This window comes from Aptenodytes patagonicus, chromosome 3 (assembly GCF_965638725.1).
Source record: "Aptenodytes patagonicus chromosome 3, bAptPat1.pri.cur, whole genome shotgun sequence".
Taxonomy (NCBI): domain Eukaryota; kingdom Metazoa; phylum Chordata; class Aves; order Sphenisciformes; family Spheniscidae; genus Aptenodytes; species Aptenodytes patagonicus.
In genome coordinates this window covers 118,150,256-118,171,307 of record NC_134951.1, presented here as the reverse complement: position 1 = coordinate 118,171,307, position 21,052 = coordinate 118,150,256, and the positions used below count along the sequence as shown (strand labels likewise).

General features: G+C 38.7%; 1 protein-coding gene across 1 annotated transcript in view; it reads right to left on the bottom strand.

The window, feature by feature from the left end:
• SOS1 (SOS Ras/Rac guanine nucleotide exchange factor 1) overlaps positions 1 to 21,052 on the bottom strand; it is a 52,321-nt gene continuing 31,269 nt past the window's right edge. Inside the window, exons 9-22 of the mRNA XM_076334888.1 lie at positions 18,285 to 18,412; positions 16,653 to 17,308; positions 11,576 to 11,657; positions 11,039 to 11,161; positions 10,387 to 10,490; positions 9,036 to 9,258; positions 8,231 to 8,350; positions 7,742 to 7,904; positions 7,264 to 7,381; positions 5,723 to 5,895; positions 4,616 to 4,732; positions 4,184 to 4,448; positions 2,986 to 3,104; positions 1 to 1,589 (exon numbers count right to left, since the gene is read on the bottom strand). Coding sequence (XP_076191003.1) covers positions 1,095 to 1,589; positions 2,986 to 3,104; positions 4,184 to 4,448; positions 4,616 to 4,732; positions 5,723 to 5,895; positions 7,264 to 7,381; positions 7,742 to 7,904; positions 8,231 to 8,350; positions 9,036 to 9,258; positions 10,387 to 10,490; positions 11,039 to 11,161; positions 11,576 to 11,657; positions 16,653 to 17,308; positions 18,285 to 18,412 — 2,886 coding nt within the window. The 3' untranslated portion in view covers positions 1 to 1,094. The remainder of the gene's footprint in view (positions 1,590 to 2,985; positions 3,105 to 4,183; positions 4,449 to 4,615; positions 4,733 to 5,722; positions 5,896 to 7,263; positions 7,382 to 7,741; positions 7,905 to 8,230; positions 8,351 to 9,035; positions 9,259 to 10,386; positions 10,491 to 11,038; positions 11,162 to 11,575; positions 11,658 to 16,652; positions 17,309 to 18,284; positions 18,413 to 21,052) is intronic.

The following is a 21,052-nucleotide window of genomic DNA, read 5'->3' as shown; positions in this document are numbered from 1 at the left end:
TCAGCCAAACATATCTGTATCTTTATTTCAATTAAATTAAAAACAATCTGCAAGTATATTTATGCAATGTTCACTATATACACATGATTTATGCAACTGCAAGGCAATTCTATGTATGCTGATTAATCTATTGTTAGTAAAACATGACAATAGCTATGGAAGTTGACCAGTGAGTGCTCCTTTTCACAAGTGACTGTTTTCATGGCATGACTGAAAAAGAATAGCTACTAGCCATGAAATGGATTATCAGTAAACCTTAAAAAGAATGTGACATAACCTAGCAGAGATTAACAGTCTTCTAAATGTAGTATATTTACTTCGGATGGTAGTGCTGCTTTTTAAAAAAAAACTTGCTGTCATCTTAATGATGTAAGACTTTCATCTGCTCTAAAGAAAGCAATAATTAGACATTATGCTTCCTGGCAAAAATTTATTTTTGAACTGGCACCATAATATTTCAGAAAATAATAATAAAGTACCTCTTTGGTGAAGCCTAGGTACCCCCTACTACTCATTGTAACAACTTGTAAACAGGACCGCAATACAGTGCTTTGCCTTAATTCTAGCTCAGTTAGGTACCACAGATCTTCCTCACAGTCCTCCTCATAATTTTAGGAAGGTATTTTAAAGCAGGGAGTAAAGCAAAGGAAAATTAAGAAGAATATAAAGTTCCCTGTTTGAGATTTAAAAAAAGTGCATAATGTTTTCATTCCAAAAACTGTGCCACTGCATGGAACTGATGGATACAAGACTGTTTTCCTTCCTGTACTGGGCATTATTGATCATTACACAAACACAGTCTCTGCTCATTGGCCAAAGAAGTCTCTCAAGTCTGTTTTCTGGTACAATCAGTTGTCCAATTACTTTAGAACAATGTCCTGCATACTAAAACAAGAATAGCAAGTTAACCGGTTTTTCCATTAGAATGTCTGTTTTTGCAATTCCATTTCTGTACACTGAATTTCCAATCTATTGGAGAGTTTTTAGTGTTTGGCATACACATTGCAACTCCTTGGCACCACCAGGTTCAGTGCATCCATTGCCAGCAACAGACGTAGCACCAGGAAAATGCAACTCCCAGCGCAAGGGATAGTTCAGGAGGAGTGGGCATTCTCCAGCAACGGTGGTCCGTCTCGATGCATTGACGGGTGTGTGTGCTCCCTTTTGTAAGTTTTTGGAGGAAGCTTTGGGATATGTTGAGAAGTGCTTTGTCGTGGAGGAACAGGTGGTCCAGCAACAGAATGGAGGTCCACATCTTGCGGTATCAAAGGTGGTGATGGAAGATGCCTCCGTGCTACATGTGGAGAAGGTGTCTGAGGGGCAGGGGGAGTAAATGGAGATGGACTGTTTGGGAAAAAGGTGTTACCAAGTTCGCTTTTTCTTCCCAATGGTGGAGGTTGGAGGTGTAGTGGTGAGCTAGAGAAAACATCTGGAGTTCGCACAGGTTCTCGTGGTGGTAACACAGGAGGGCTTTCAGGGGGGTCAGAGATGCAGGTCCGGTCAGGCACTGAGTACCTTGGTGAATACACTTTAGAGGTTGGTTGCCTAGGAGGGATTGCTGGTGGGCTGTCCAGGTGCGCAGAAGTAATCTGAGGTACACAAACATTTAATTCAATAAAATTTTAGAGTGGCAGTAAAGAACAGGACACTGCTGTGAAATGGAAGCAGAGCTCCTGCACTGCAGATTGCTCTTATCCAGTTAAAGAGGAGGCACAGTAAGCAGGTGCAGAATGAAGATGGGGAGTAAGGAAGCAAAAGGGAGTGGCGGTGCCTGAAAAACCTGTTTCTCAGAGTGATGCAGTCAGAAAAGACAGAGACTGGATGTGCAGGGGGAGAGCAAGGGTATATCAATACATGAGTTAACAGCCAAGGATGGAAGGAATGAAGATGCACAGAGAGGGACAAAGGCAAGGCAAAGAATGGTCAAAGCAACAATTTCCACACTAGTTCCAGGTCTGCTTGCTGGGTAGGTCTGGATATCTTCCACCACCTCCCCAGTAACAAGCACTTGGGGTGGATAACACCACCAGATATTTCCCCAAGAAAATGCGGAAAAAGGAGAGGCAGATGATGCTAAACGGGGGGGGGTGTGGACCAAAACTATGCTTAGAAGAGGGAATTAAGTAGTCAGAATTATTGAAGTGAACAGTTCCCAAGCTGCAGACCACAGTGACAGGGTAATTGGTCTCCAACACCCTATCACGTATACGATGTTTTCAGTTACATTTTGGTAGGAACGTGATGTGTTCAACTCTTCTGGCTGACAGCAGTCACCTGTAGTCTGAAAACAACTTGCTGAAGAGCCATATACAAGCCCTCTTCAAAGGCATACAGGCTCCTAAGTAATTTTCAGTGAGATTTTCAAATCCACCCAATTCTCTGAAGTCACAAACCAGCTCCCACTGAAATCAAGAGACATTTGACACTGTCTGCAACAAAGGCTGGATCAGATCCCAAATGCCAGACGAAGGCAAAAGGAAAATGTAGCAATGGCTCAAGCAGGCAGGCAGACAGGACAGGTAATCAAGAAGGGAAAGAAAGCACTGAGCACCACAGCATCAGAGTGAAATATTCTAATGAACCTTTTCAGAGGACTGAGGTGTGTACATCACTTTCCATCATTACTGTTCTTCAGTTCTTTACCCCCACTTATACACCCCAAAATGATACTCTGGGACAATTATCACAGATGGAAACATCTGCCTGAAGCCTCAAGTTCTCACAGGCAATGTGAGGGCCTGAGCATAGCGGATCAGTAGACAAGAGACATTTCTAACCCTAAATTCAGGTCCCATGTGTTAATTTTCATTCATTTGGGATCAGGACATAATAAGGCAGAGCTGTGAAGGCTTGAAATACATGGCTGCTTACTCTTTCACATACAGTTCCTAAAAAATACATGTACTATCTTTAAGAGTTAATTTTCTATCATACCCTGCTACCCTCTGCTCCCAGAAAAAAATGCCCTTTTTTCTCCTTACTTACTTTTGATGGAGAGGATTCAGCTGGGGCAGACTCTGGTCTTCTTCGTGGAGGAACTGGAGGGGGGACATGAGCTTCATCTGAATTTTTGGTAAAGTTTATGGATGACACAGAAGCAGATCCTAGTGAACATAAAAAAAAAGTCCTGATAATGATGAACCTTTGTTCGACTCAGTATATTTCCTTTATTACTGTCAATAAAGGTGTCACAAATAATAAAGTAATTGCTCATAAAAAGCAGCATGAATCAGGAAGGTGTTAAGAAAGACAATGTAACAACCCTCTAACTTGCAGCTTCCAGACAAACTGCTTTTCTGAGCTGCAATCATATCTGTGGCCATCAGTTCCTGCACATCCTTGAGACCAAAACCACACCACAAAGTTGTTCTTGTATCACAACAGCACTAGAACAGTATCCTGAACCTGCAGTTGGTGGGCCAACCCAACAAGGAAGAAGTATCTTCTTCTGAAGAGGTATTGCAGAGACTGGGCTTGGACACTCAGCAATGTCACTGCTGTGCTAAGCAACTTCTGCTTTTAGCAAGTCATTTCACCTCCTTGTGGCAACCAGCTGAACACAGGACTAACTTCGTACTTCCTTTGAAAGCCCTCATTCATGAAAGGAGGCTACATCCACTACAAATTACTGAAAGCACACCATAAAATATGAGTTTCCCTGTATGTTGGTGAAGACAGAAGAAAAATAGGTGTCGATGGGTCCTGATGGATTTAAAGCAGGGAAATACTGATTTTAAGTTCTGCAGGAAAACCATCCATGTGCACTGAGACCAATTCGGAATGGCAGACAGCAGAATAAGGCACCCACAAAACATGCATTTTTATTCTCGTTGTTTACCATCAAACAGATACTCACCGAATACATTCACCACATATATATGGCAGCAAATCCCACAAATGTTTGTTTGGGACATATATGGGCACTAGAAATATATCTCTGCCTTCTGTTTTGACAGTTTCTCCAAAGACATGTAATACTCTATGTAACACACTTAATTGTTCAGTTTCTCCCTTTACAATAAAAACTTATTAAAAAAGGAGTAAAACACTGGAAGTTTTTGCTGCCACAAGGAGACAAAAGCAACTATTTCTATAGTCACTTTAGAAGACTAAACGTGATTTCACCTGTTTAACACCACAAAATTTAATACACATTCTTGGTAGACTATCTATTAGCACCTACTTGCATGAAAAGGACTTGAAGGATCTGAGTCAAACACACTGCAGGCATCTGTAGTACTTGAAGTAGCAGAAGCAGGGGGAGGGGTCAAAGGTGTTCGGGGAGAGTTTGGTGCAGATGCTGTAGTTTCAGTCTCGCTCTCTGGGATGCGGCTGTAACTAATTTTCCTTGGCTCCTGTTGCAGGGGTGTAGGATGTCTCATGGTACCTGGCCTTGGATTAGAGGGACGAACACCTGGGGACTTGAGAGGATAGCTGTATTTTTTGGGCTGAAATGACAAAAAAGATAATATCAAACAAAATCAAAAGGCCACAATATCACCTAAAGGTAGCTTTGTATTTATGAAGTTAGAGATCTAAAATGACTTCTGCTATCTGTGAAAGACAAATGTAAGCATTTTTTGAAAAAATTTTTTAAAAAAAATTGAATACTAACAAATCTTGGTGGAGGCTTGACATTTCGTGGCTCTATCTCTAGTGACTTGTTGAACAGATAATCTGTAAATTCTGTCTCCATGCTGTTTCCCATTGGATTCAGGTTTTCAAAAAATCTCTGAAATACATGAAGGTAGAAAACTTGTCAGCTAAGCTACTTCTTCGTAGCTTAGTACTGTTTGTTTCTACTGCACAAACGATCCCAACTGTTCCAGAGAAGAGAGAAAATGCTAGAGTCAGAAGTAATGATTGATTTTTAAGTTATTAAATCTGTTGCCAGCCCTTTGCTGGGCATTGCCACTGCTATGGTTGGCCTGAAAACCAACTGTGCAAGTACCCTAAATACTTTCTGCAGTGCAAAAATCAGACCAGGGTATCTCAAACACCTTCAGAAGAAGCTGTATGAAGTCCATCTTTACACTGATGCAGGGAAGACTGCTCTCAACGCATTCTGTCAAACCCTGAGGAGAACAAATAACAAAAGAAAATTTTGCAGAATCTCTTAAGATAACCTGTCCTATGACTCTCTGAAAGTATATAGCTCAAAAGATAATTAAAAAAAAGTAAAGGAAGAAAGGAAAGCAAACAGAGAGAGGGTTGCTTAGAGAACACCACAGGCCAAGGAGAACAAATGCCAGGAGAAAGAAAAACATGAGCATCATCACCACCAACACACGATGTAAAACGCAATGCTATCAGGTAAACCTGGAAACATAAGGCAGTGTAACAGAGGAGGAAAAAGACAACTGGAGTCACTGGACAAATAAACGCAAATGAGTGACGGACAGTGAGAATCTGGCAGTTTCTGTTCCTGTTTAAGACTGATCAGTAAGATCTACCAACCAACATCCCAATAGCTGGGGAAAAAAAAAAACCCAAACAAAAACCCCCAAACAAACCCAACAACATGCACCAAACTGCAAGCATTGAACTTTCTGCCCTTTCTTACAGTGAGACCTGACAGAGATTTTATGACAGGCCTTCTGCTCATCTCTGATTCATTCTGATTGAATCCATGTTAATTCAGTCTATCCTTATGGTCTATCATCTGACAGTCTCGCCACAAAAGTAGCTCAGTGCATGGACTCAAGGAAATAATGCCACTTACCCTGATGTCAAATTCCACTCTTAAACAATATGGCTGGTTCTGGTACTGCTGTATCTCTCCTGTTATTTCAGCTACCTTTCTTCTCTTGCTGAAGTTTATAAGTTCTTTCCCATGTCGCTTTAGAAATTCAGGGTTGCCTTCTTCTGTTTTCAAGATGTTAGTTAAGTAAATCCCTAAAGAGCACACAGAAGAGGTTCTCAACACATAGTACAAAACAAGGAGGAAGTCACATGACTGGAATACAAAGAATTCTTAAAGAATTTAACTTGTGTATTCTAATAATTTAGAAAAATTGTCTGTTAGGGTCAATAAGAGAATCACACCTAATTTTCAAATAAGGGCAACAATTTAAATATTTTAATATGCCTTTCCCAGAAAGCTGCCTTTTTTGCATCAAAATCTCAAAGTCTTTTGAGATTCTATTGTTCAGGAAGCTCACACAACTGAACACTATTAGCATTTTGCAAGACAGGAGTACACTGAACTCAAGTGCTTTCTCTCAACTGTTCTGCCTCAGTTCAGCTCTACTCCATTAGAGACCCCAGCTAAGCGCCAAAAAATTATTTTCAGGTTTTATTCTTCTGTTCCACTCTCCGCTCCTGGCTTCATGATTGCATCAAATCATTTGAAGAATAGAAAGAAAAGAGCGCTCTCAAGTCCACAGATAATATATCTGGAACTGCCACTACAACTCTTAAGTATAACTTGAGAGAAATAACTGAAGCTATTCACATGTGATCCTGCTAATCTCTACTCATCTCTGAAGCAGGACAGGAGGTTTCTTAGTTATCTTATCTTTCTTTGCAGAGCTCTGGAATATATCTTTCCCCAATCTGTAAAAGGCCAAAAAAGCCATCAGCACTATTTTCCTTCATTTTTAGCCTGAAGCCTATGCTGGACAAGTATAATGTCCAGAGTTGGAACTGATCGGCAGCAAACATCCAAGTAGCTTGCTAAAGAACAGGAATGCCATGTGCTTAACTTCACAATTTGCTAAACATCAGCAATTCCAAGCAATCTACTTGAAAGAAGAACTGTTAAGTCTGAAAATGAAGAAGAGGCTTTCTTTCCAAACTCTGTTTTTGTAGAAATAAGACTTTTTAATAGAAATAAGACTCTAGTTATAAGAAACTATAAAAATTAAAACTCCAGCTTTAAGAATTCTTGGAATTCTTGATGGGGAAGGGGGTCCATCTTTCTCTACTAGTCAATGGCAATAATATTTCTAATGTGACTGCCTTCCATTTAAGGCATTTATGGTCACAACACAGTTCAAAACACATTCAAAGTAAAAATGAGTAAATATGTAAATAAGATATCGCAGATATACTTATTTTTACTGCAAATAACATCTGCAATTAATAGTCACTTTAATTTTTCTTTCACATATATGCAATGAATGTCTGGGCACCTGAAATTCAAATGCAACTGTCCTGTAAAAACTGACTTCACACTATTGTTCATACTCTGTTTAGTGCCCTAGCTCAACACTTTCCAAATGTTTATGCGTGATACAGCTCATTTGAACCAAACGTACTTACCAAAAAAAGGCACACAAGGAGGATTAATGGACCTGAGTTTTGCCAAGTATTTCTTATAATGATCCTCACTCAGCTCATAAGCTTCTTCTAAAATCTTCTTCTGGCGACTTGGAATTTGCTAAAAAGAGAGATGAAACAGGTTGTTTGCAAAGACAGGGTAAAGGTGTAGCCCAGCAACAATACTGAGAAGTAATGGTCTCCCACTGATATTTAAGTCAGTGACCGTGAGGACAGTGCCCCACCATCTCAGGATCTTGCTACCTTTTTCTGCCTTTCTTAAGTGAGGATTGATTTCTTGCTTCTGAAACCAAGAAAAAAAAAAACCCTCTCTAACACCCTGATTGATTCATTTGTTGGGGGATTTACCTTCCTTGCTCATTCTTTGAAGGACATGCTTACTGAAAAGACAGGCTTTTAGTGTAGCTAAGGTGCACTGCACTACACTTCCATACCAAAAATGGAAAACATTTCACTGTACCTCAAATGTGTGATCCAACCTATACACTGCTGCGGAGTTCATAGCGCTGACAATCTCAAGGACACCATTAAAGTTGTTTAGCTCTTGAAAAACTTGCAGGATCTCAATTATCCGGCTCACTACAGTTACTCTTTCCTCTAGGTTTTCTGTTTCTACAATGCATCTAAATACACAAGAACATTTGATTTTGTATTACAGCGTTGATGAGTTTTCCAAAATCAAATATTAAGTTGCAACACAAACAAATATGAAAAGTTTATCAAATTACTTGACACAGTTTTGAAAATGTTTAGAGAATAAACATTTGAAAATATTCTAAGAATAAAAAGCTGAAACCATTACGGTAAAATTCTCGCAGGGACCAGTTGTAGCATCTAAACACAACTTAAAACTGGAATTCTCCCAGAACAGAATTTTTCACAGTATATCCCTGAACGGACTGTAAATGTCCAGAAATGGAGTAGGTGCAGATTCAGGAAAGTCACTTACTTTTCAAACCACAAAGTGAGGTTAGTTGTATGCCTTATCATTTTGAGAAGGTTAGGAGAATTAATTTCTTTATCTTCCTTTGTCCACACACTTCCAACTAGTTCAGATGGTTGCACAGCTCTAGAAAAGTAGATGCATGTATCAAAAAATGTAATTAAAAGCAGGGCAGATTATATTATTTTCCCAAACCCTCTTTATCTCCAGTGAATTTGGAATTAATATTTGGAAATAAATTCTTAAGGCATCACTTCTCTTCTATAATGTTAGGCTCCCCACATGACTAAGCAATTGGTATTTCTACGCTTCTTTTTTAGTGTGTAAATATTTCTTAATTTATTTGACAATTAACCACACCTCTGTTCATCTAAATGAAGAATGAAGTCTACATCTCATTCACCATAATAAAATGTGAGCTTCCAACGCCTGAACAACCTCTCACAGACAGCTGGTGAGATCTGACATGGTCCATAATTTGCTTCACAAACTAGGATATGAAGAAAACTGATTTAATTAATGTTCATACTTCTCAAAGGTTGATCAGAAAATACCAAGAGAAACCTGCAGCACAAAGCAATTAACAGTATGCATCAGTCACACGTACTGCATGTTAACTTGGGGAGGATATGAGAAACACTATTTTTTAGATTTTTTTTTTTTCCCCTCTGAAAAAATAGCAATTAATATACAGCATTGGTAAAGTCCCTTGACCTACCGTGGGGCTTCACAGCAGGGGCCCGCAGAAACAATTTCATGCTGGAGAATATTTTGGTTTGTGTCATGTGTTTTTTCAATGGAGGAAAGTTACCTGTAAAAATCTGACTCAAGTAAAGTGAGCTGCCGAGCAATTTCTATTGGATGCAAAGTGAGCAAGTCAAAAGTCTCTGTGTGTCCCGGTTTGCTTATGTGCCATTCAATCGCTGGAGGTGGGCTCTCAAAAGTAATGTTGTGACTTGGCCCAATGGCTTGTGCCTGCTTTTTCCGGTTGATGATCTTTGTGATCGACTCAACCCATTTCTTCATCGCTTTGCCTGGCACACAGAGAGAAAATTACTGTTTAGTTACTCTTAATACTGTTTTTCCAAAGAGGTCAGTGTAATTCAGAAATCTTTGGATTTAAACCCAAAACCTACTAAATTAAAGCAACTATATATTCTTTAGAAGTGTAAGTGGTGTTCTCACACAAGTCTCAAAGCATTCGAACATACAGAGGAGCATTCCTCAGACAATGCTGAGCACGCCAAGTTTGCCCAAGGACAATTCAGAACGCCCAAATTAGGCTCCTGCTCCAAATCAGGTGTTTTCCTTTCTTTTCTGACTTTACAATGAGTTTATGGGAACTAACCTTCCTTTGCCCAAAATGCACTTCTGTAAACACCCTGAACTTTATACTTTGGGCAAGAGTACATGCTTACCTCAGATAACAGAAGGGCAAAATAACAAACAGGGAGAAGCTTCTCCCTCTACTGCATTTAGCATCAAAGCTCAGAATAAAAACCAAAGGCCAAATGCCTGTTTAGCTCTACACCGTAAGAATTTCATGCATGAGATGGGAAGTCCATTGAAAATTTACCAGTAACCCACATTAAAATAGCTGGCTCATTCTCTCCCTCTCTTTAATTGCTAAACTACCATTAAATACTTCTCTAACATAACATTTTCCTACAAACTGCTCCTGAAGCTGTCTCAGTTTTTCTTACAAAGGAAGAGGAAAGACCTGTACAAACACAACTGGAAGGTGTCCTACAGGTCTAATATGCACTGTGAAATAGCTGGAAAACCCTCACTTCAAAGAAATAGTGGTTTCCACCATCAGACTTAAACTATACACAGGGGTAATTTTTGTAAGAGGACAATCAAAGCAATTACTGTCTTGATCATTACTCAGTTATTATTTTGCATTATTTCAGTCCCTTTATAACAAAACCAATACTTATTTATCAGGATATAAATAACATTCTTCTGAACAGGGGCCAGACTTTGAATAATAGTGTTTTTTTTTTTTTTAAATTAAGGTTTATTTTATATTCTTTGTGAAGTATTTAATAAGCAGTCCTGTTTTTCTTTATCTGCTCAGCAAAAGGAAAAGCGATCCCATTCCATACCTTTGAAAAGGGATGCTTTATGATAAATGCCAGCACTTAAGAAACCATAAGTACCTCTTACTGTTCCAATGAATTCCTCCAAACGTTGCAGAAGATCAGCATCTCTTTCAAAGTCATAGAAGTGGTGTTCTACCCAGTGTCGACATACATTTAATACTCTGCAAAAGTAAAGGGTAAGTAAGCACTCTGCAATACAGTCTATCTTCATGTCTAGCATTTGAAGGCTTTTAGTAGGCGAGGGCTCACAGGAATATCAGAATCAGCAGACCAAAACCAATTATTCTACTGTCTGCATTTCACCAGCAACCAGCTATAAGCGTTTTTCTACTCTAAAGAAGTCAGAGTAATGCTATTGTTCATAAAAAGAACATTATCTAAAGTGTTCTCTGCCTACATCTTTGTGGCACACTTATGCTGTATAGCCTTGCAGAAACATGGATTAAAAAAAATGGCAAGCGTAAGAATAATTTGCACACTAATAGTCTGAAACTCAGCACAAGCCTTTACCAAGTCTTTTCATGCCATGAATTCAAATTCCCACCAGCTTTTCAAGTAGCAAGGTCAAAACAGCTGACTGCCCATGCACGCTGTCTATAAGCATCTACAAGAAAGGCTGCTGGTATCACAAAGAGCCACCACATCCAAAAGATGGTACTTCAAAAGACTTAAAGGAAGTCAGTTTGGCTCACACCGATGCAATACTCACCGTAGCTGCACAGGTTGAATGTACTCTTTCCTAAATCTTTTCAGCTCTGCACTAAGAGGCTGGTCTCCATTCTCCATAGCAATACGATCAGCTTCTGTTGGCTCAGGCTCTGGAATTTCAAATCTAGCACAGAAGATGCGTATAAGCACTAGGCTCCTATTACACTAATCTTACTCACAGCATGCACAAATAAAATGTTGATTAAAAGATAGCTCAAAATTCAGAACATTTCCACATGTCAGAATATTACATCTTGGTAAGCACATAGGAAGATTTGCTAAGGTCAATAATAATACAGTTTTCAAAGACAAAACTGTGGGATGCTGGAAGTTACTGGAGCTACCTGAACGATCCTAAAACTTCTGGATATAACTTGCACATTTTACATGCAATCTTTGAATCTGACAAATTTTTAAAACGTGTTTGGAGTGAATCAAAACCAACTGGAAAACAAGAATCTTACAAACTCTATTCCAAGTAAAAATAAAAGTAATAAATTTTTGCACTTCCTATGAACAATATTTAACAGTAGCATACCTTTCTATTAGCAGACTCAGCAACTCTTGAGGTTTACAGAAGGATCTATATGTTGTTAGAAAAGTCCGAACAAAGTTGGGATCTAAGACAAAGAATAATTTTATGCTCGTGTCAGCAATTACCTATTTTTTTTTTATACTTTAAAATAACTTTAAGTATCCTTTAAAATTAAGGATGCCGGCCTATCAATTTACAGAGAAGATGATGTAAACCAAAACTGCTTTGGTAACAATTCAGAACCTCTTAAAATAGCAATACAAAGCAGAATTTTACAACAATTTTTATTCTGTTGAAAATTCAAAACAATGACTTTTTCTTTCCCTTCAATTATTAATAGACTGGATTCTTTTTCAACAATTTTGAAAATAATAAATAGATTATTTTATTTATGAGCCATCTAGTAAACAACTTTGGTTTTGACAATGATCAGGACAAGATAACTCAAAAGACATAGCAAGTAACTTCGCATTGGATAGAAATGGCCTCTTCAAGGGGAGAATGTTTTCCCTAAACTGATACAACTGATAACCAGTTGTGGTTAAGGCAGGCTAGATATTTTTTCAGCTGACAGCTACACTTTGAGGTTATATTTCACTTCAAGAAAATCAACAGATTTCATTTAAATTGACTAATTACATATCAGTTCCTTTAAAATATTCAAATGCATTTTAAAAACAAGCAAGTATTCAAAACAGAAAACCAAAGTATGTCCCTTAATTACAAAAGCAAAACCATTTGTTTTCAAGTATGAGGAAATGCAGTGACAGCACTCTGGCACTGCACAGAGCTGACTAGAAACAAGGTTAACATTGTTATCACTGACAAAATTAATGAGTGGGTTACAATGGCTTTGCATATTAAATCCATATACAGATTTTAAAAACAAACCCCAATTGGTAATTTTTCTAACACAGAGTGGCTGAAGAGGAGCACACAGGACTTGAAGCAGGAGTTCCTATAGGCTGTAATGAAGAAAAAAAAATGCCTGCATTATTTGACCTAACACTATATTAAGCCATTAGACTTGTTTCCTGGAATATGGGTTTTTAAGAGCTTTTTTAAAAATCCTCATTAACTATTTACCAGCATCTTGTACATTTGAATGAACATTCTACCTTTCTTAGATCCTACTAAGGTCTTCATTTGGGCAACAGTTTACTGTAATGTGTCACACAGATTAACCATGTATTGTGTAACACAGCATTTCCTTGCATTTCTGTTGTATGCTAATTCCCATTTCTTAAACAATTGGCTATTCTGCTTTACCCTCTCTCTGTCCTTCACTACTCCATTTTTCTTATCATAACGCCCCTCCCACCTCTCCTTGAAACTGTACGGTTTAAAATCCTTTTCAAAGGCAAAACTCCAAATCCTTTTGCATGAAGAATGTCATCCCTATCCTCATCATGAAAATATACAATTTTTCTTGTCCTAAAAAACAAGTATAGAAGCAAGCACAGTAACTCATGTTTTCATGGCTTGCATTCTGTACACAGCATCCACTCTGTATAGATTTTTGTCTACAAGAAAAAGAAAGCCTCCATAGCAATTAACATTTTCAGATCATTGCAAGTTCTGAGTCATAGCTATTGTTATTTACAGGTAGGGTCAGTGTTTAAATCCACAATACATATTGAATTTCAAACGAAGTAGATCAGAAAATCAAGTCTAACCTTGTTATCTTACTAGCAAAATCTGTAACTCAAAATAGTGTACAATATATGAGCAAGCGTTAAAAAAAATACAGACAACACTAGTTAGTCAGGATGTCTGCTCATGTGATAATTCTCTCTTCAATACAGCCAATTTGAAAGCTAAAAAAGAACAATAACTTGTTCTACAAGGATTTATAAATAATCACCCTTGAATTCCTTAAGAAAGGAAACGGACACTATGATGACGCACAAGCACTCTTAACATATCAAAGCTTTAAAAATAGAAGAGCACTGCCCTATAGATAAAAAAATGCCACGACTTTCAAATCTTGGTACCACCTAACCCAGCTGCTCTTAAACAAGAATCAGGCGAAGGAGGAGATAATGAACACAGAAACACATTAAAACAAGTAAAACCCACCAGAATATGCAAATAGGATCAGAACCTGAATTTCTAATCGAAGGGCAGTTTCTCTCCTGTAAAAATATATGGAAAGCTGCTTTTGCAGAGGAAATTTCTCCGTGTTTCCACCACAGGATGGTTTGGACAGGCTGCCACACCTTGTGGCCAGGTGGCCATCAGGGCTGTGTCTCTGTCCTAGCTTTCGCAGTGGCTGGATGCCTCCTACCCTCAGCAGCACTGCTTCGTTAGATCTAGGCTACCAGCCTGTCCCTGTTCCACAGCGAAACAGAGAAGTATGTCAGCTGATAAGCTGGTTTGTGCATTGTCAGGGAGGTGAAGGAAAAAAAATAAAAGGTCCAACACCTATATCTACAAATGAGAGGGACTCAACAAAGTTGAGACCTGATTTGACTACCATCTGAACACAGCCCATATACTCCTCAATACGCAACTAACTAAACTGCTCTTCAGCTACTTGCACAAATTGGTACCACCTCTGCAATTATATCTGTAATTATTCCTTATAATATTTGACCTACAAATATTCCTTATAGATTTGACCTACAAACCTAGAGAAGAGTAACAGCTACGATAAATACTGTCTTTAGACTATCAGGTCAAGGGCTGCCATAGCCAGTCACACCGTATTTGAGAAAAGTCGCCTCAGAAAAGTAAGGGCTTTATATTCATATGCCAGAATAGCAAGTCAATAAATTCTTTTAAGATTACAATCACACATACACAATCCTACGTGGGGCAAAGAAAGCATTTCTACAGTCTGTAGCTGTTTGGCTAAATATCACCAGAGTACTCATCTTCCCATGTCTCCCAGCAAAACAGAAGCCTTGAACTCAGCTGATACGCATACAAAAGAAGAACTAAAGGGTTACTATGGAAAGTTGTTGCCCTGCTCACTGCATCTCATAAAATGCAACAAAACACTGAATGATTTACATAGTAAATGGACCTTGTTTCCTGTACAACAGAGCATTTTTGGCTGAGTCACTATATCTCTATTTCTTTGTTCCCCTGGAAAAGACAGCACAGAATGGTTAAAACGATGACATTTTTCCTCATAGAAAACCAATTATAAAACAGAAGGTAAGATAAAGGTGTTGAGAAATGACATGCAACCTAGCAATTCAGCATCAGGTCCATGTACATTGCACTAGGATCTTTAAGGCTACAAAGACAGACTAAATACATCACAAGACAACCATTTTTATTCTTTTGGTCAAAGTCTTTCAGCCTATCTCACAGTACCCACTTTCTCAGTTTTGTCATACAATAATTTGGTCAATGTCACACATACCTACAACATTAGGCTTCAAGCAACCTACTTAAAGCTTTATTAAATAGGGGCTGTTACAAGCAGGGATTTAAATGACTGTGGACAAAGGTGGATCTAATCAATCTGAATTCTTCCTTGATGTCCTATGTGCTAGAAAGGCCAAAAAGACATGCAGATGCAAAAAAAACAGTACAAGAGACATATTTCAACAAGCCACATAGTCCTTAAAAACAGGCCTTCCAGGTTTATGGAACTGGAGAACGTAGTTTGTGGCTCCCTGGACAGAGATGACATGTGGAGAGCACTGCTAGCACCTGGAGCAACACCAAGGCTACGGCAAAGTCCCAGCACATATGGAAAGGGCAATTCTCAATGGTGCACAAGTTAGCCAAAGCAAAGCAAATGTTCACAAGGGCACTAATGAAGTACTATTTTTGCTAATTCTCTGCCAAATACAATGCTAGCTTTAACAGAAAAAAAAGTGTCTTCCTTTCTCTAAGGCTGAATTGTTTTATTTTAACTTCAAAAACCATAAAATTGTGTCATAAATCATGTCTGTAAAATTCGAAGCCAAGAGCTAAAAGTTTATAAAGTTACAAGAAAATGAAGACAGGCACAAAACTGCTCTGGTAAAAACTGCCAGCACGATATTGCATTTGGGTTTCTAATAAATCTTAGGAAAGCTCAACTGAAGGAAATGTGGAGAAGAGCAATAAAAGTAGTGGAGTGAGCAGATGTATTTACAAGCATTTTAAAAATAAACAAAAAGTACTAAACTACTCTAGTTATATTTGCTTACTCCCCAAACAATTATTCCTGGTCTATGCAGGGTATCCAGGACTGAGCTGCAGAAGAACCATTTAGGATAATCAGAGTGTAAACAGTAAAAAGAAAGGGGAAAAAAAAAAAAAAGAATCTACAGTTGAATATGAGAAGCACTAATACCAAGATGCATGAAATTTTAGAATAACTAACATACAGGTAGAATCAAAAAAATAACAACAAAAAAACCCCAAAGCCCAAGCCCATGCTTTTCAGCACAGCTTATGAAAATCCTGGGAAATTATCAAGAAAAACTCCACACACTGAGGTTGGACTGGATGATCACGTAATTGCCTTCGATGTACCTTCAACACAAACAGAAACTCAAAGTCAAAAGTCCTTAAATCAAATCCGCACTGAAATTCTGACTAAGGCAAAGTTCCGAGGCCAAATTATGCAAGTGACTGCTTCTAGCAAGCTGGTATTTGATCTTTTCATTACACACCAGCATGGACACAGGTAATAGCTGATAGAGTACAAGCCTTAACTGAAAACACTGGGCCCATAATTCTTTCCCACAATGCTGGTGCTTCATGTGCCACCCAGCTTTGGAAGTCTCGAGGGAAGGCAATTCTTGTAGCCTGGGGCATACAGGAAAAAGTATTGTCTAGAGCTCAATTCCTGCAGGCCCCCACCCCCCCATCCCGTCCATGAGAATAACCTTATGCACATGCATATCCCACTACGTTCAGCCAAACAGGATTCATATTTTTAACTGCAACAGCTACAGAGGTGCATATTTAGATCTCAAAACCTTAACTCAAAAAGCATGTTAGAATATGTGCGCTGCAAAGCATATTTGCTTTCTACACACTTTATATATTTTGCTGCATATATTTAACATAGAAAGAGAAGCATAAACTAGTCACCACCTTGAGTTTTGGCTATATAAATGAAGTGCCTCACCTGCATACATGTGGTAAGTCAGCCTCTCGATGAGCTTGACAACAGTTCCTGCCTTGATGATGGGGATTCCAGATTTGGGCTGCATGTTTTCTTCAAACACAATATTCTCTTCAGAGTCCGGTTCTGCAAATCTATAAAGCTCAGGATTTGGAAATCTCATTTGCTCCTCTTTTTCTTCCTGCAACATTGTTACATCCAACATCCTTTCCAGCGTGCTTCTATATTGCAAAGATATCAATGCTGCCATCCAGTTGTTTTTCTCTTCAGCTGATTTAGCAGCAAAAATAACACTGTTCTCATCTTTTAAGATGATTTCAAATGCATGTCTGTACTCATTAGTGTCGTCTTTATCATTGATTTGTACCTTTCGCATGAAGAACTTTTCTTTTAGACGATATTCTGCATTGCTAGCACCAGGAAGTCTTGGCTGGCCGTGATTTGACTTACAGCAAATCATCAAGCCATCAAATAGAAATATGTGTCTCTCATGCTTTGCTCCTACACGCGTGAGTGTTCCTTCCATGATGAACTCGTTACAGCATTGTCCAATGTCCTTACCCTCCCAACCATCAATATTTTTCTGGATTTCATTCATTTTCTTAATTGCTAGCTGCTTCCCCTTCATCTGCTGAGTATAGAATCGGCATGCAGATTCACTTCAGTGACGGATGGGAGAAAGGCAGCCTATTAGTATACATGTATTTAAAAACCACAACCACCACTAACAGTAAAAACACAAGATCACCTTTCTCAGTGGTGAGAATTCCACTGAGAATGCAATTTCAGCACTCAGTATCAGCACCATTGCAAGCCTTGACTAACGTTTCTCTTAAGTACCGCATCTGATAAATTTTCTACTTATCTTCTATGCAATAAATGTTTTACCTAAACACAGGCAACCAGAAGTAGGCAACCAGTTAGTGCTTCTTAGCCTAACAAACGACTAATTTCCATAGCCAAGAAACAATTTTAGACTGCATTAATTTGAAAGAAGCACATTCAGAGAAAATAAGCTGTTAAATGCATTCATGTCCAAGCCTAAAGATTACACTTTGCAGCACAGAACTTGTTTGACAAAGAAAATATTGAAACAATTTTAAGAGCAAAAGCAAAGTTTTAACACGTTTAAATAACTGGATAAATATTAGCATTAAATCAAACAGCAGACAGTATAATCCAGAATTTGCTACAACAGTGCAACTAAGTACTAGTTATCTATGTATCTATTTCTATTATCCAGTGGTAATTTTAACTAGCTATTGCACAAAAAACTCTTCAGACTAAGTAGTTTCAAATTCAAGAACATTCCCTTCTAATCACACAGAAATGTACTTTTACAATATTTTTAGGTGGATATTTATTATCTGAGCATAATTCACCCACAAATGCCATAACTTTCCACTTACCAGTGAATTTTCAGAACGTCTCAACTACCAGTATGCAAGGACACATAGAAATTAGAACAGCTTTAAAACAATAACAAATTATCTTGGCTTTGATGTCACTTCCTCTGAAAAAGCAGGCTTGTCACAAACTATTTTGTTCATTGTTTACTAAAAGAGGAAACTGGGAGCCCTGGATTTATAGCAAAGCATTAAGAGCAGAAAGCAGGAAAAATGGAAACATGTTTACCTAAGCCTTCGTTTTGCAAGACTTTTGGAGCATATCCGTTCCATACTGCTTTGAAGATTTAGTAGGGCAGTTATTGCTTGCTTTAAGCACTCTTTATCCTCTTCATCCTCACTTTTTTCTTCCAATTGCTGTGAACATTGAAAGTCAAATACAAAAAGTGTTACAAACATTTTGGTATACGCAAATCCAGAAGTTTGACCTAGGAAGAAGAAATCCAACCATCTCCTGATTTTGCATGCTCCTGTTTGTTATTAATGAAATAACCAGGTGCATTACTGACACAGGCAAGAGACACAACTGTCTGCTAAGAGCTTAATCTTAGTAAAATGAGAGCAGCAGTCACTGGTCCCTCAGATACAGACGCACTTGTTATTTACCTCAAATCTAGTTTGATTTACCTTTCATCTCCAAAAAACAAACCCATTAGAGGTGTTAAATCTTAAGAGGAACAAGTGAGGAAGGAGATCCCCATACATACCATTCTACAGCACAAGATCAAATCTGTGGCATGTCTGTATGTTTGTAACACATATAAACACTCCTGGAATAGGCAAGCTGGACCAAAAGCTAAGCATAAGTCCTTCATTGCATTTATAAAGAGAAGATTATAAGGGCTTTCACCTCACTAACAACAGTCTAATCAATAATTCAGGTTGGAAGGGACCTTGGAGATGATCTTAATCCAACCTCCAGCTCAAATACAGAGCCAACATAGATCAGGTTGCCTAGGGCCATACTGAGTTTTGAATTGCTCTCAGGATGGAGGCGCCACAACCTTTCTGCACAATCCGTTCCAATGCCTGAAATCCCTCATGGTGAAAATTTTTTTTCCCTAATAGCTTATCAGGATTTCTCTTATTGACTTTTCATAGTGGAATATGTGGAAGCACTATGCAGCTGCAAGAAGTATTACTCTGTCTTCCCCACCCCATCACACAGTCAAAGACAGCAGGAAGGTTTCCCCTCCTCCTTAGCCTCCTTTTCTCCAGAATGAGTAAGTTCACTCCCCCAGCTTCTCCTTCATCACATGCTCCACTCCTCATGTCATCTCGACAAGCCCTTCCAGTGGGTTTGTTTCAGTACACCAATGTCAACAGGAAGCCCAAGCTGGACACAGTTCTCCTGATGAAGCCTTGCCAGTACTGAACAGGTAGGCACTGCCACTTCCCTCAACCGGATGGCTACACACTTGCTAATACAGCAATACAGGCCTTTGTTGCTGTAAGGGTGTTCTGCTGGCTTGTGTTCAGCTTATTATCCACCAGGACTGTGATTTTTTTCATGCAAAAAACCAAAGGGGAAAAACAGTAACCAGAGGGATGGTGGGGAGAAGTAAATGTTCTTCCTTCATGGAGGGGTTGCTTGGCTGTTCATCAGAAAAGACAGGGGCATCTAACCATGGCCAGCTTGTAAAACCAGGGCACTTAAGTCCCAGCTGAGTACACAACTACATTAATGCCTTCATATACTAATTCAACTTTTCTTAAAGGACACAAAAATATAATAAAGTTATAAGCTAAAACGGGACGAGAATGCCTAATACTAATATTTTTGTTCCGAACTATCGCTGTGACAGATAAGTCTTATAAAACAAGATCTCCCATGGTTTTATCCTAAGATGTTTAAGATTTTTGTCTTAAATCTTCATTTAAGCATTAAAATGCTAGTGAAAAAGTTGTTGACTACAGCTCTGGCTTAGACATAAAACTGAGATAACAATTATTTACAGGACTATTAAGAGACAAGCATTTCAGACTATTACACACCAAGAACTGGCTCCACATGATTTGTTTTGACAGAGGTGGTAAAAGTGAAGTGACAGGCTGGCATGGACCAGAGTAACAGACACCCTTGGAAACAGTACAATCACGCTGTTTGCTTCCAGTGTGAAATGTAAGTATTGTCCTCCAAAATCCAACTGAATACAACATATTCATGTTTGACATTTGAATGGGTCACAGAATAGCGTTTTTTTCCCCCTGACCAGAGTTAATCATTCAGTGCAATAGCTGTCAATGCCAAAGACTACTTTGTGTTTTCAGCCATAAGAATGACCACAAGGTTTATTCTAGGCAGCTTTGGTCCATGTAGCGTAATCTGTCATACTCTTGTCCTAAGCGGCATTAGGCATGAGTGCCTACTCATGTGACAACCACTGAAATAGGGCTGACACTGCACTGCAACAGGCATTACTTCCCAAAAGGTCTCAGGGAGGATACATCACTCCAAGAAGGAACAGACTACCCTCGTCATATTCCTCTATTCTCTAGATTTAACACAGAGGTATCATCTCCCCTTCTCTCTAAGCCTAGATGATCTGTACAACTGAAGCAGACTTCAGACAAATGAGGCAGGTGCAGCACCACTGGCAGAAGTCCTGAAAGAAAGCTAAGAGAAACATGTAACTACCTCTAAGATTTTGCATCTTTCCTGCACAAGAGTTCAAAGGAGGCTCTTTGCCTTGTGCACGGCCTCTTTGCCAACTTCCATCAAAAGAGTTTGGCTGGATTTCCTATCATCTTTGCGTAGCTATCCTTCAACAACGGACAAGATTGTTTTAGCCTAGTCTCCTTGAAAACAAGCCTTATTAGATCCTACTATACTCTGCCATTTGCTTATAAGGGTACCACAGGAGACAGGATAAGGAGCAAATGACACGTAAAACATGGGACAAAATCGACGAAAATTATGCTCAACATGCACCAAAGCTTATGAAATTATTTCCTTATTTTTAGTGCTGTCTATATAACCCAAATGCTCCAGTCAAA